Source organism: Myotis davidii, unplaced genomic scaffold (genome assembly GCF_000327345.1).
Source record: "Myotis davidii unplaced genomic scaffold, ASM32734v1 scaffold168, whole genome shotgun sequence".
In the NCBI taxonomy this organism is placed as follows: Eukaryota; Metazoa; Chordata; class Mammalia; order Chiroptera; family Vespertilionidae; genus Myotis; species Myotis davidii.
In genome coordinates, this window is record NW_006383016.1 from 12722170 (window position 1) to 12738125 (window position 15956).

The following is a 15956-nucleotide window of genomic DNA, read 5'->3' on the forward strand; positions in this document are numbered from 1 at the left end:
GGAAACAATATTTAGTCCTTGTTCTTTCACTAATACACTGTGATTCTTATTCATTACTTCACATTTCTGGGTCTTCATCTATTGAGATGAAAAAAAAGAAAAGAAAGAAGAGAGGGTCAGACCAAATGATCTTTTAGGATTACCCTAATATTCATATTTTACAATCTATGCACAGTTAATACTCAGGGATCCAAGTGTGTCCATTGAGATTAGGTAAAACAACCCATATATTTACAGTCCTCCACTGGAGGAAATCTGAGATATGGTGGCAACAGCACAAGTGTGACAACAGCTTCAGTTCCAGACTCTTTTACTCAACAACTGCAGAACCTTGGTTCATTTATTTCCTCCCTCTGAGGCTGAGAACATAATGCTCCTCAGATTGCTTTGCACATATTAAGTCTCCATTAAATGTTAAATCCTTCCCCCTTCCTGTAAATTATGGCCCCAGTGAATGTGCACATCGGTTATAGCTGGCGTAAGAGCAGTGGTTCTCAACCTTCTGGCCCTTTAAATACAGCTCCTCATGTTGTGACCCAACCATAAAATTACTTTCGTTGCTACTTCATAACTGTAATGTTGCTACTGTTATGAATCGTAATGTAAATATCTGATATGCAAGATGGTCTTAGGTGACCCCTGTGAAAGGGTCATTCGGTCGCCAAAGGGGTTGCAACCCACAGGTTGAGAACCGCTACATAAGAGCAACAGTATTAACATGGATCTTTTGTAGTTTTGACACAAAGTCTGTATGAGAACTGTTCTTTTTGAGATTGGTAATCTTCTTATCTCCAAATCTAAAAACGCCAGCTCATTTCTCATCCTGGCTGACTGCTTTGTAGGACCTAATATGGTGACCCATTCTCACGTGAAAAGGGGTCTTTGGCTTCCCCCATGCCTTTCTGATTGTTTCATTCTTGGTGTCCTATTGCTGCTTCCTCTTCCTCTGTCTGCACTTAGATAATGACTTCTAATCTTGGAATACTTGTCAGACGACTTACTCTATCTTGGTAATCTTTTCTATGCCCAGGCTATCTGGAAAGAAAAATCAGTTCTGCGTATACTAAGAGGAACACTCTTAAACTCCATATGAAGATAATCTTTGTTGCCTTGGTAGATTAAATTTTTTTTTCTTAGAGCCTATATTTCTACAGAAACTTAAATGGGGAAAATCAAGAGTGTAAAAATATATTTTGCTAATGAAATACTGGCAACATTTTCTTCCTTTGATGGTCATAGCTGTTTTTAGAATTCTGCATGATTAACCTGTCATATTCTTGCTATTCTCATCTTTGCTTTTATCTGCTCAGAGACTTAAGAAGTGCCAACTTGTGCTATTTTTTTAATGATTAAAGAAACTGTATAGTAAGGATTAGCATCGATCAGCAAAGACTAGAGAGAAACTGCACCCTGTCCTCTCCAGTGCACCACATTTTCTCATTCCAGTGCCTCCTTTAACTGATCACATTCAGGAGGCTGTGCAGCGAGAGCCCTTAGTGTCGAGAAAGAATGAAGATGTTCAAGGCAGGGAGCTTACATTTGGTTAGGGAAGTGGTGTCACTGGTAACATCCAACATGTAGGAGTTAAAGGCTGATCCACTGCAAAAGCAATAATTTGAAGCTAAAGTGTTTAAGAAAGATCTAAAGGATAAGCTGGGAATTGAGTTGTGCCGTAATATTAGAATTAGTAGAAAAGAGAAAAAAATACAAAACAAGATCAATTCTATAAACTAAGCATTTGAGGTAAGAAAATGAAAACATTAAATATGTTCACAGAAAAGTGGGTAATTGAAGCTCTGAAGACGTAAGCTGGAGCCTGGGGTGATTTTGTAGAAGGCTATAAATGTCAGGATCAGTATTTTAGGCTTTGTTCAATAAGGAGTAGGAGCAAGCAGTGTTTTATCTGTCAGCATGTAGAGAATAAATTAGGAGGATAAGACACATCAGTCTGGATGCCAGCTAGTACACTATTGTAGCAATGCAAAGATGCAGTAATAGGGTCTCAGAACCACAGTAGTGGGAATGGGCAAAAAATAAATGGACTTTCAACATGCAGTAAAGTAATTTTAGTACTTAGTGGCAGGTGAGAGTAGCAGAAATAGAAATAAGCAAGTCAAAGATTTTATTCTTTAACGTCAATATTTTTATTTTGAGAATACTTACTGCATATTGATGGAAATTCTTAGGTCAGAAACTAGAGCTGATTTTAGAGAGTATATTTTGTATATTGTGCATTAGAGGTGACAGCAGGGGAGCCAGTTAAAAATATCCAAGTATGCATTTGAAATGTAGCTGTAGACATAGCTTAGGACAGAAGATAGAAATTTAGGTAAAATTTCCAGAAAGGGTTTTGATGAAGCCATAGAAGCGAAGGTCCCCAAAATACATTACATACCACCAGAAAAGCAATTATTGCATTTTACCATTAATATATTTTTTTTCTATAACCTGTTTGTATTTGTAGAGTGTTTAAGCATTTCTTTTTAACTAAAGAATTAAATTGTATTAACTTTAAATTACTAGTTCTTTGCTGTAACAGAAACAATACCCTATGAATTAACTTTGCCATTCTATGACTCTAAAGGTAGAAATTTTTTATCCCATGGATTTTACCAGACCATTGGTCTAGACCAGTGATCAGTAAACAATGGCCTGTGTACCAAATCCAACCCATAGTCTGTTTTTTTAAATACAGTTAGAGTTCTTTTGAAGAATAGCCATAGCCATTTCCTTACCTATTGCCGATGGCTGCTTTCATGATACAAGGCAAAGCTGAGTAGTCAGCCCTCCATATCCACAGCCTCCACATCTGCAGGTTCAACCAGCAACAAATGGAAAAAATACTTTTAATGTTACAGTGTTGATGATTTACACTATGTTGCATCTGGTTTCATGTGGCCTACATATTATTGGGTTCAGCCTGTTGAGAGAATAAATGTATATAACGTAATTTTTATATATTTCTTATGGTAGGAAATATACTATAGGTATAGATGATTTAGGTGACTCAAGGAAAATCTATATGTTTGTGGAATAGTGCATTGACCATTTTGCCTAGAGTTTCTGAGTGAGTTGGAGGCAAGAGCCCACACTCTGGGGGAATTGAATATCTCCAGGAGTATTTGAATACCAGAAGGAAAGGGGAGAGGAGGAGGAGGAGGAGGAGGAGGAGCACAGTAAGAGAAGGATTTTTTCAATAGGAAAGCAAAAGTAGTGAAGAATCTTAGCAAAGCTTTGGATATGGACAATGATGTATTCCAGGAAATTCTATCTAATAGTGTAAGAACTAAATAAAGGGGAGGGAGGGAGGGAGGGAGGGAGGGGGGAAGGGAGGGAGGGAGGAAGAGAGAGAGAGAGATTTTAAAGAAGGGATTGACGGGATTTGGAAACTTTAAAATTTGAATTATTTAAATATCACATGGAAATTTTAGAGGGTCTTTGACATAGGCATCTTTCCTGTCAAAAAGTGCAAATATCATGAAACTATTATCCACATTCTATTTAATTTTTAAGTGACTAGAATGCTCATATTTGCTTCATACTACTTTAGTCCACTGTGAATAAACTTTTAATGGAACTGTAATCCACTGTCCCTTTTCTCTGATCACATGCCCACAGTTCGGATGGCACTTAGGAGGCGAAATTATGGGTGCATCAGTGACTGTCATTGAACCTACACATAATAGCTATAACTAGAGTTACTATTACATTTGCATGAAAAATAAAATACATGGCTCATAATAATGACAATTTTGGATAATTTACTTATTTTTTATTTATGACTCCCCTAAGGGACAATAGCAGTCACTACTTAACATCAATCATATACTTAAAATCCTATATAATAAAAGCCTAATATGCAAATTGTCCCCTTATGCGGTCATTCAATAGGAGTTCAACTGGGAGACTGGGAGACTATGACATGTGCTGACCACCCGGGGGCAGCACGGAACATGGCAGGCATTGGCGACGTGCTGTGACCTCTTGCCAGCTACCTGGGGGCGGGGGTGATGGGGACAGAGTTGTGATGAGAATGCGGGGTGTCCACCAAGCTCGCTGTCACTCTGTCTGCTACCCACCCCCACACTCAGGTGCTGGGTGCCCACGAGAAGCCCACCACACACCCGCGTGGCTTCTTCTGGGTAAGCTGGCCCCAGCTGCCAGGACCGCAGGGGCCGGTCGGGCTCCCCGTGGGTTTGAGCAGGAGCTGGTCTGTGAGGCCAGCCAGGAAAGAATACGCTGCCTGCTCAGCTTCCATGCAGCACCACTGGGAGGCCCAGAGGCCTAATGCTGCACCCTGGCCCGCAGTGTCCGGCCGTGCTCACCGAATCTCTGCATGGGGACTCGGGTGCAGTGACTCAGGTGGAGGTCCCAGAGGTCAGCTGGGACCTGACCTTCCATACCAGATGCTCGCACTTCGACCACACCCAGGCATGAATTTCACACACCGGGCCTCTATTGTATATATATTATTTCAGTGTTTACTACTTTGTGGCACATACCAAGAGTATGATACAAAAGTATCATAGATTAGATGCTGATATTTCATATAAATAACTTCAAGTTTGCTCTTGCTCAATCTCTGTGTAGTCTTCATGCTTCTTCTGACAAGCATGCTTTCTATAAATAAGATGGAACTAGAGCAACAATCCTTAGGGTCAGCCCTGACTATCCTAATCCCCCAGCCTCCCTGTACCCCCACCTGCCAACAAATGTCCATCATAATGTTGACTTGTCATTAACATCTGTTGTCAGCCTCTTTATGTGGAAGTCAGCATGATTCAGATGTATTCCCAAACCGAGACCACAAAAACTTTAAAAACACACCGTCAGTAATATGCCTTACATGACCGGGACCCTTCTTCCCTAGCAGTCCTTACCCTGTATCACTTATTGGTTAAAAAGGTGATAAAAGAAAAGTCTACAAAGAAAAGAATAAGTTTTCATTCTCTCCCCACCGAAATGAAATCTAAATATACTTGTAAAATGTGAGATACAGGTATTTCACTACAATTTATGCTGTTATTTTTGTGTGTGAACCAAGAGGCTTAAACCGTATGCTTCATACTATATTGTGGCTTAAACTATACTGATGCCCGGGTTAGTACTCTTTAGCTTAAACTCTGGCTCACTATATTCTTTTTAAAAGCTTACCTTTTAGAGGCATTATTGAGGTTTGTCCAGAATGTCTGGGCCAATTTATCTCACTAACTCACATCAACCTGTTAATTTTAGGGGTTGTTATGCAATAGGAAGAAATAGAACAGAAGTAGAAAATGAACTAGATACAAAAGAACAAAGGAGCTTGCTTTAAAGTTTTTCCCCACCTCAATTTTTAAAATTTTATTTTGGCTGATGTATGTATTTGTTACCACCCAATAGTTTTCACATGCTTTCTTTATATACACTATTATTTAAAACTTCTAATTTTTCTATTTTTAAATTACTTCCTCTAATTTCCTATGAGCACTAGCTTCCTTGTTGATTTGGGGGTTTTATTTTAGTTTCTATTGCTAGGAGAGCCCTGTCATAAAATGATTATTATCATTTCCAATTTTTTAAGTAGCTCATAAAATCAGCTTGACACCATGGTGTCTGTGATGGTCCCTCAATGTTCCATTTGTTCTTATGCAGTTAGTTAGCCTTCCCAGATCCCAGTGGGGGGCCTCGCTGAGCTCCTCCCCTGGGAGCTGATTATCATTTCCTAGTCACTCCTTACACAAGGACTTTTACATATATTATGAGCATCAGTGGGTCTGGGGATCATTGGTAACTATTTAGGATCAATAAAAAAGAAAGTGTATTTCTTTCCCCTTTCTGCCAGAATTACATTCACAACTTGTAATTAGGAAGTGTAATTTGGCAAACTTGCCCGGGAAAATCTCTTCCACAGAGAAAGACGGAGATCATTATATCCACCTAGTAAGTGACGAGAGCCCTCTTGCATTATTTATAAGTTCGGTCTTCCAAGCACAATTAGGTCTCCTGGTAACTAACTCCTGCTCACATTAAGCTTTTTCTTTTTCATTTCTACATGATTCAGTCTCACTGTTGCTATTTTTTCCATAACACGATAGGAAAAATCACTCCTCTAATCACTCGATCAGCTGAACATTGTCTGTCTCCAGTGCTACCCGGATGCTGTTGCTTTGGGATAAGCCATGTTAATACTGCTCAATTTAATAAGTCAGGTCTCGGAGCTCCTTGAACTCTTTGTCATGTATAATTCGACAGCTTTCCCTGCGCAAGGGCAGTGATCTTACTCTGTCCCTGCAAGGAACTTCTGTGTGCACACTCTTGCCATTTACTTCATTCTGGTTATTCAAACGAAATGACAACATGGTCTTACCTGCTGAAGGGTCGTCCCAAAGACCAACAGCACTTCTCCTTTTTATGCATCCTGAATAATAAGGGAGTTTCATTCCTCTTCAAGAAAATGAAGAAGAGCAACTGCATTCTGAATTCTATTAGATTCACTTCACAGCTGCTTCGGTAGCCTTCCATTTCCATACTCAAATATGCATGACACTGATAGCGATGTCCTTTCTGCTCAAACCAGTGCTATTTATTTATTTCCTTTCATGCTAGGAATCTTTAGTATCATCCTCTTCAAAACAGAGCACAGAATCCAACTTATAAAAACATTCTGGAATCGACTCTACTTATTCTACTTATTCATCTTTTTTAAATTTAAATTTATGGGACATTTCAATAAGACATAAAAGTAAAGAGAACAATTTGATGAGTACTAGTAGTATAGTCACTCCCGCAGCCTCCAGTTTTAACATGTTGCCATCCTTGGACCTCTGCCAGTCCTCACATACGTGAAAAGATTTTGCTGGGATATTTTAAAGCAACTTCCATATAAGATATACGTCATCCATAAATATGCAATCATTTTTTAAACATAACAGTATTATAGTAGTAAACAAAATTCACAGTAATTCTTTAATATTATCTAATATTCAGACTACATTTACTCTCCCCCCCCCCATTGTCTCAAAAATGTCTGTTTATAATTGACTAGAGGCCTGGTGCACAAAATTCATGCATAGATAGGGTCCCTAGGCCAGCGATCAGGGCCAATCAGGGCCTTCTGGCTGCCTGCCGGGCCTTCCTTCATTCCTCACTGCCCCCTGGTGATCAGTGCACATCGTAACGAGTGGCTGAACTCCTGAGGGGACAATTTGCATATTAACCTTTTATTATATAGGATTTGTTTAAATTAGGGTTCATGAAGTTCTCCCCATTGCATTTAATTAGAATATTTTTAAGTCCCTTTGAAACTAACAATCTGTCTCCCCTTTTCAGACGGTTTGTTTAAAAAACTGGCTTTCTTATTTATTTTTCCAACATCTCTGCAGTGTTGACGGGCTGGCTAGATTCATGTGTAACTCACAAGTCAGTCACGTGGATATCTTCCTGGCTTTCAGCCTGCTGGAAGCAGTCTGTCCCTGACACTTAAAAGGGGATGGGGGGTAGAAGAGGGTAAAAGGGGGAAAAATGATGATGGAAGAAGACTTGGCTTGTAGTGGTAAACACACAACATAATATACAGAGGATGTATTGTGGAATTGTATACCTGAAACCTATATAATATTATTAACCAATATCACCCCAAGAAATTCAACTAAAAACCTCTTATGTCTTAATAAATAAAATAAGATCATCAGTAACATAAATGGATATAATCAGCAGGGAGTTACGTATGGAATTTTACTTTACAACAATCATTTTGATATTTGCTGACCTCACTAAGAAGCTTTTATGGTGAGTTATTTGTAGGGCAGCATGGTTTTTGGCCCATCTTTCTAAAAAGACCTCAGCCCAGAGGAGAGCTTGCAGCATAATCATTACACACAAGCTATAAATGCTCCACCTGGAAAGACAGATACAGTTGTCTGAGCATATGCAGCATTTTGGTGTGCCAGGAAACCACACTGTGCATGATGAGTCCTTTCTGCAGTTAAAAACATTCTGACTTTAGTGTCTTAGAAATCATTTTTAAAATTTCTAAACTTGAGAGATCCGATGATTTCCTTTCCATTTATATTTCCCTGGCCCCCAGTAGCAGGAAGCTCATTTCAGATTGCATTTCTGTGTTTGACTTGTTGTATTTCCTCTGCGCCAGAATGGGAACAAGTTGAGATGTGTGATAAATTTTCAATATATTGTATAAACGCTGGTGTTGCTGCTTGTTTGCATAGCATGGCACGAGTAATTCATTCGAAGCGCGTTGTCTAAAATCTCTGACAAGGGGGGTGGAGTGCTGAGTGGGTTCTGAGAACAGAGATGGGAATTTTACATATGTTTTTCTTTTCAACTAGTCAAAGTATTAAAGATTTTATGTACTGCAGGTGTATAGAGAAAAGGACTTTAGATTTTTGTAAGTAGCATATATAGATCTACACAAAATTAATTTATTTCTGAAATTATGGTAGTGATTTTGTTATGTTTTTTATATTACTTAATGTGATGATAATTGGAACAGTTCTGAAATACAGTTGGTGAATAAGAACCTTAGAGAGAGAACCTTAATGGAGAACCTGAGGCAACTTCATTTAGTTTCTCAGAAGATTTATAACCAGGTCTCTATTTCAGAGAGCCAAACTGGATGAATAGGTAAAAGTAGTCTTATTTCAAGGAACCCGCATCTAGTTTTGTAATTTTCTTTTAGTTATAAACAGTGTGACCTGCTTCCAAGCGTAGAGTTCTGATATGGTCAAAGCTCTTATTTTCCAAATGTGTCAATCTTGGGGTTCCCGCATATCCCGATGAGTATAAAGTCTAATATCTTCCTCTTTGACAATCCTTCCTCTTTAGCCTCCTTGGGGGCAACTCTGCCCACAGCCACCAAAGCTTGCTAAGTTTGAAGTGTTTAAGGAGTCAACCCACCTTCCACAGGTGTAGCAAGAACTGCAAAAACCATATCGGCTCATTAGCATACCACGTCACGCGGACTCCTCCTACCCCATTCCACAGATAACATTCTCCCAGACTATGTGGCTGCCCTTTTTGGTCCACTCTTTGTACAGGCCCCTTGGAGCTCCAAGTCTAGAGCTTCCTTAGCTCCTTCCCACATGCTCAGCCATTGGTTCCCTCCACTTGGCACAGTGCCAAGGTGATTGGGCACCAGAGGATTTTCATCTTAGCCACAGGTTTCAACCAAATCCCTCCTTGTGCCTTCCTTGCTCAGTGGGTCTTCATCTTGAATGTGCATAAGGAAATCTGAGCAGCTAGAAAAAAATTCATATTCTTTGACCCCACACACAGAATGCTAGTGCGGGAGCTCTGGAACGAATCCAAGATTCTCCAACTTTAATAGCATCCCAGGTGTTTCTGATACAAGTGGAAATATATTACCTACTTGAGCAGTGGTCTCCATCCACTGTTACACATTTGAATCATCCAGGAAGTTTTAAAAAGATGCTAATGCCCAGGACCCTTCCTCCATCCCTTAAGTCAGAATGTTTGAGTTCAGTAAAGGTGTGGACATTTCCCAGAAGCTGTCCAGGTGATTGTAATCTGAAGCTTGATTTGAGACCCACTACCCAAGGTTGGTCTGATAAACACAGGTCACCAGACAGTTCCTCTCCCACGGGGTAAGTGTCTCTTTGGGACAGTTAATGGTGTTTCCTGTCATATAATCTTCATAAATTACTGTCTACTCTATCAGATTTGTGTATCTTTAAAATGTAGGGACCCCTGTTCTTTTCATAAAATTGGCCCTCCCAGGGTTCTAAATACTAAATGAAGAGGTACTTATAAGCTAAGAAATAGGTGAGATTTCACCTAAATTTGCACAATTGTGTAACTTTTTCTGTAGCAATTGCAATAACTTGTGTCCATCTACACAGATAAAGCCTTCCCTGGCTAGAATTGTTAGATCCTTATCCACACGCCATCACACAGCCCTGCACTACTGAGTGTTACGTTTAGGTATACAGATTCAGAGAGTGTTGTCTAACCTGAGGCCTTCTGTGCCCCCCTCACTGTAATTTGGGGTCAAAATGTCAGGTCCCTTCGCCTTAGTTTCATAATGACAGAATCCTGAGTAGGCAGAGATCAGCAGCCGTTTCAGCCTGGCCCATAAACCTGAGAGGCCATGTAAGTCAGCCGGGCTAAGGCCAGTTAAGCTAGTTCAATAAAGACTTAAGTTTAGGACCAACATATAAATGTTTCATCTGCCTCCTCAGTAAGTGAGTGAGTTATTTTAAAACCAACAAGGAAAAAGACAGCAGGAGTAAAGGTATTTTAAGCATCACTTATTGTTGGTCTTTTTTTATACTTGTTTACCTTCAAGCAGGTTTACATCTACATTCAATAAGTAATGAAATTATGACACAGTTTATAGAAATCAGTAAAACAATATCTTGGGGAAATCATATATACAAATTAAAATTATTAATTTGTCATACCATTTTTAAGGGTCCAAATGTAGTTGTGGAAATAGCCATTATGGTATGATAGATGAAGGTTGCTGAAAGTCTTTATTTTTGAATTTTTGGTTGATATTTATGCATGTGATGAACTTGTAGACTGGTGGGGGGGAGGGGGTATGGAATTTGACACTGCCCCTCCCATTAACCACTCCAAAGCCATCCCAACAAACCTCTACTGTAAAAAGGCAAAAACAAAAATATGCAAATGCGGCTTTAGGACAAATTCCATAAGCACCCCCCTTTCCACCCAAACCCTCCAACCCATCTGCTGCCGCTAAGCCCCTTCTGTATAGGAATCCTAGAGTGGCCAATGAGGTAAAAGCAATTCTTAGAGGTAGGCATAGGCAGTATCCCCCCGCCCTTCTGTCAATAGCCTGTGTTCAACATAAACTATTATCAGAATCCATATATTATTTACTTGCTCTTAAATAATTCATTTCTCAGTATACTTCACATGTGACTTGAAAGTCTTCCTAGCATCTAATAAAAACCAGGGAGGGTTATCTGTGATGTTTTTTAAACCTACACCATCAATTGAATGATTATCGCAAACCCTCCTACTAGATTTTTGCTGCAAATAAAGGATGAAGAGAGGATTCCTCTGTGTAAGGAAATGTTAATTCCTAAATCACGGAGTAATTACAGACATTCCAGTTTGCTATAAACAGTTCTCCGCTTTTCCTCCAGCCATTACTTGTCGAAAGCAAGACGGAGGGCAGGCTGGCATCCACGAATGCCTCCAGCACGCGGGCCCCGTGCCAGCCCTCACCCAGGCCTGCCAGGTCCCCTGCCAAGACGACTGTCAGTTTACCAGCTGGTCCAAGTTTTCCTCATGCAATGGAGACTGTGGGGCAGTCAGGACCAGAAAGCGCACTATTGTTGGTAAGAATAATTAGCTGGAGCGCCTACGTCAATACGTGTCAAGGTAGAAAAACACAAAACAGTCAGACCAAGAGAGCGCCAACAATGTATTTGGAAAATGCACAGATAGGCCTTATCGTTGGTACACTTATACCTAATACGTCACCAGTGGGTTTGGATGTGTGTTTTCATGTTAGCTGGCAGCGACAGACACATTGTAATTTTAGCACAAAGAAAAAGTAGCCTTTAAGATCAAACTCCATCACCTGTACAATATGTGGAAGTTTATTTTTTGTTTAAATATGGACTTTTGGTGAATTGCCTACAGACCGTGAAGGGCTTGGAGAAAAGGTCTTTGGGGACACGAGGAAATGTTGCTCCTTCATTTTCTTAACCCATTCTCACTGTCACAGCCTCGGATTATCTTTCATATCCTAGAAGAGGACTGTGACGTTAATTCTGTGTCAGAAAACTGCATTTTGAAAGGCAGTCGCAATGACAAAAAGCAGTGATATAATGAGCAAGAATAGGAGACATTGTACTGACCTACACCCTGGTGCATTCAAAAAGACTGTCAGTTAGCAAAAGAAACCTAAAAATATTGGTGCTAGTAGACTACTCAGACTTTAAAAGTTATAAAATAAGCCACCTGTCATAAATAAAGACTGTTGAGAACTATGTAAGCTATCTTATTACAGATAAATATATGTAAAACATGACATTAATGATATGTAATATAATTAGTCTATACTATATATAACATAATAAATATAAATATGTTATCCAGTTAAAATAATGATATATAATTTTAAGCATGTATTACTGTTATACTTGAGTTATTTATTTTAAAAGGGTCTTTATTTACATTTATATATAAACCATTTCTAGTATTTTTCCTGATATTAAATATCTTCACCTTAAATATTATTGATATTTCCTATGTTAATCACAAGTATGTCAAAATGATTACTCTTCAGAAATGCTGAAAGAGGCAAAATCATAATCAGAACAGTAAATATAAAACAAAATAAAAGTAAATACAAAAGTCTCGATTTCTCAATTCCCTAGATGGCTATACCATCTATTTGAACTAACAAAAAACTGTGAAGATCAGGGCAGTGACTCCCTCTCCCATTTCATCTTTCTGCACATTATACAGGAGAAATTACTGCAGTTACCTCCGCCTCCCAGTCAGTGAAAACACATGATCATTTGAGAAGATTTTGATCATTTTAAGGAGTATAAAATTCACCACAACAACTAGTACCTTATATAAGGGCTATTTTTACATCAGCTGTTTCTTTTCGTTGATTTCAGAGAGGGAGGGAGGGAGGGAGGGAGGAAGAGAGAGAGAGAGAGAGAGAGAGAGAGAGAGAAACATCAGTGATGAGAGAGAATCATTTATTAGCTGCCTCCTGAATGGCCCTCAATGGGGATTGAGCCTTCAGTCCAGGCATGTGCCCCGACCAGGAACCAAACCATGACCCCTGGATCATAGGTGGACACTCAACCACTGAACCACACCAGTTAGGCAAATAAACTATTTTTAAATGAATATATATATATATATATATATATATCTCTATATATATATATATCTCTATATATATATATATCTCTATATATATATATATCTCTATATATATATATATCTCTATATATATATATATATATACACATATACATAGATATAGATATAGATATAGATATATATGTTTTACTATGGAAAGCACCCCGTACTAACAAAAGCAGATAGAAAGCCTGAGGTGAGAAAATAGCGTTTATTTATAAACTACTGTTGAATGTGACTAAAATGGAGAAAGGAAGTTTAGGAAAGGAGAAAACTTAGGGGAATGCTTGAAATTAATAATGGTACTTTCCAACGTAAATTTCTCCACAGGAAAAAGCAAAAAGAAGGAAAACTGTAAAAATTCTCATGTGTACCCCCTCATCGAGACTCAGTATTGTCCTTGTGACAAGTATAACGCGCAGCCCGTGGGGAACTGGTCCGACTGCATTTTGCCAGAGGGGAAAGTGGAAGTGCTGCTGGGGATGAAAGTCCAAGGAGACATCAAGGAATGTGGCCAAGGCTATCGGTACCAAGCAATGGCATGCTACGACCAGAACGGCAGGCTCGTGGAGACGTCCAGATGCAACAGCCATGGTAATCCCACTTTTCTCCCGGGTTAAGCATTTGCTGCCTTTGGGGTGGAGATAAAATGCACATGTATGAGAATGGAGGCAAAGGAAGGTCTCCAGAATGAGGTTCTAAGTGGAACATGATGGGGCACCACACTATACGTACGTCATTTATATGTAACAGGACATTCGGTGGCACTGTCTCATTGTCCAGGAGTTGGCAATGAAGCCATCAATTTGGTGGCAAAGAAGGCTTACAGGTAGGCAAATGCTGCCAGAGCCTCCTCTGGGATTAAGAGTCTGTTGAATAGACCCAACCAGCCCCAACAGCTGCACAGGAAAGGAGAGAGGTTTCAATTTAATTTAATTTGAAAATAAAGTTTTAAACTAAACGGACTTTTAATAACCAAACTGGCAAGATTTGCAATGTGCCTAAAATGTCATTGTCAGAGAAGAAAGATTGAAAGTCATAATTGGTGAAAACTCAAACATATCCTATCTACTGCTCTATTAAGTTGAGGTTGGCCAAAAAAAAAAGTACATCCTCTTAGGAAACTGTGCCCACTTTTGATTTCTAAACCAAAAGGAAGAAAAAGAGAGAGGGAAGGAGGGAGGGAAGGAGGGAGGGATTTAACTAGTGAGATGGGATGTGAGAGGTCCTTCCAGGAACAGGTTCCAGAGTGTGCGAAGACTCGGAATGGAGACTGAGGCAGTTCAGGAACCAGCAAGTATCTTGCGAGGAAGGGAGGGAGGGAAGGAGGGAGGGAGGGAGGGAGGAAACAAGGAAACAATAAAAACTAAGATATAGTAATAATAATTGAGTTGCCAAAACTTAGTGAAGAGTGACCATTTTTGACCAGTATAGGTAGTGAACTCTTTGGTTCCAAGTGTTAATATAGGCAGCCTTGAACAATGTTTCTCCATTATTTTTTATTTTAATACAGCTGGCTGTCTTTTTATAATGTTATGAGATCAGTTTACCATGGGTCAGCCTGAAACATAGATGTCACATATTTGCAAACACTGGACAATGGTCCTCCTCCCTTCTTCAGGGAGTTGGCCTAAGAAAGATGGGTTAAATTGATAGGAGGGGTGCACATGGCAGGTACCTTTAATCTGGCTGGGAAAAAAATTCTATTAGAATGGTCTTCCTCTCGTTTTATTATATGGTTCAGAAAACAATATGAACTAATTGGACCATCTCACATGTATAAACCATCAAGGTATTGTAGTGACACAGTTATTGGAAACTTTTACACATGTTCTTACAAAGAAGCTCCCAAAAACCTCATTCATTTTTTTAACCTTATCTCATAGTTTCTGTTTTATCAAAGTATAGTGATATAAACCCCAAGGATGTTGAAGCTCTATATATAAGTATGTTTCAGGTTAATATGTGTGCATTGATAAGTTTTAGATTATTCCATACACTTAGGACAATTAAAGAAAAAAGAGTTTCGTGTTTATAATAGGAATACTTTGAGAAACACCTCTAAGTATAACTGAGTGTTTTATCCTCTATTATCAGGGGTCCTCAAACTTTTTAAACAGGGGTCCAGTTAACTGTCCCTCAGACCGTTGGAGGGCCGGACTATAGTTTTATAAAAAACTATGAACAAATTCCTATGCACACTGCACATACCTTATTTTGAAGTAAAAAAACAAAATGGGAACAAATACAATATTTGTATTTGCATGTGGCCCACTGGCTGTAGTTTGAGGACCCCTGCTCTATATCAAATAACATAGGTGCTGTAAATTAGATACCAGGAAAATGCAAATGCACTTCTCATCCTGAGATGATCTGATGATAATATATACGATCATAATTAGTCATTAAAATGTAAAATTGAAGATCACTTGAGAAATATGTTTCTCTTGGAATGCAGCATGTAAGTGTTTGCTCACATTTCAAATTCTTATACATAGCGAATCACCAAGATAGTCATTTGTTTTTCACATAACCTGAGAGTTTTCAGAATGATTCTCATATATTCTCACTTTTACCCTGATCTGCTAATTAGATGCAAGAGTGCTTCCGTCAGCCACTTAACAGTCAACCTTATTTTTAGAAAAAGCTTTAAAATATCCTGGGACTCTCACAAAAATGCTTGATCACTCAAAAAAAGTAAAAGCACTAAAACATTTGAAGTTGGCCAAAGGCAGTAGACTTCCTAACTTAGCTGTCGATTCAAAGTATAAAGAAGGCAGGAGTGTATTCTGGAAGAAAAGTAAATATAGAAAGAAGATTCGTCCATGCACTCCATGGGGTTTGGGAAAGGATCAATGATCCTTAACTAAATGAACTCTTCCAGTTTAGTTCTTTGCATCTGTCCAAGATTATTCATTCTTTATTTAATCTGATCCATAATAGATATCCAGTGGAATATTTTAGTGTTTACTAACATATTTACTCGAAGCAAAGTCTGTGGAAATTGAGTCTCTATTGCCTCATTCCTTTGGAAATTACTACTTTTTAAATACATGTTCTGTGGATTCTGATGGCATCGGTGG

At 38.9% G+C, this 15956-nt stretch overlaps 1 protein-coding gene across 3 annotated transcripts in view; it reads left to right on the forward strand.

Moving 5' to 3' along the window:
• Positions 1-15956, forward strand: part of THSD7A (thrombospondin type 1 domain containing 7A) — a 186897-nt gene that overhangs the window by 127786 nt on the left and 43155 nt on the right. For all 3 annotated transcript variants that reach the window (XM_015558202.1, XM_015558203.1, XM_015558204.1), the window contains 2 exons: positions 11130-11324; positions 13204-13467. In XM_015558202.1, the coding sequence (XP_015413688.1) occupies positions 11130-11324; positions 13204-13467 (459 nt within the window). The remainder of the gene's footprint in view (positions 1-11129; positions 11325-13203; positions 13468-15956) is intronic.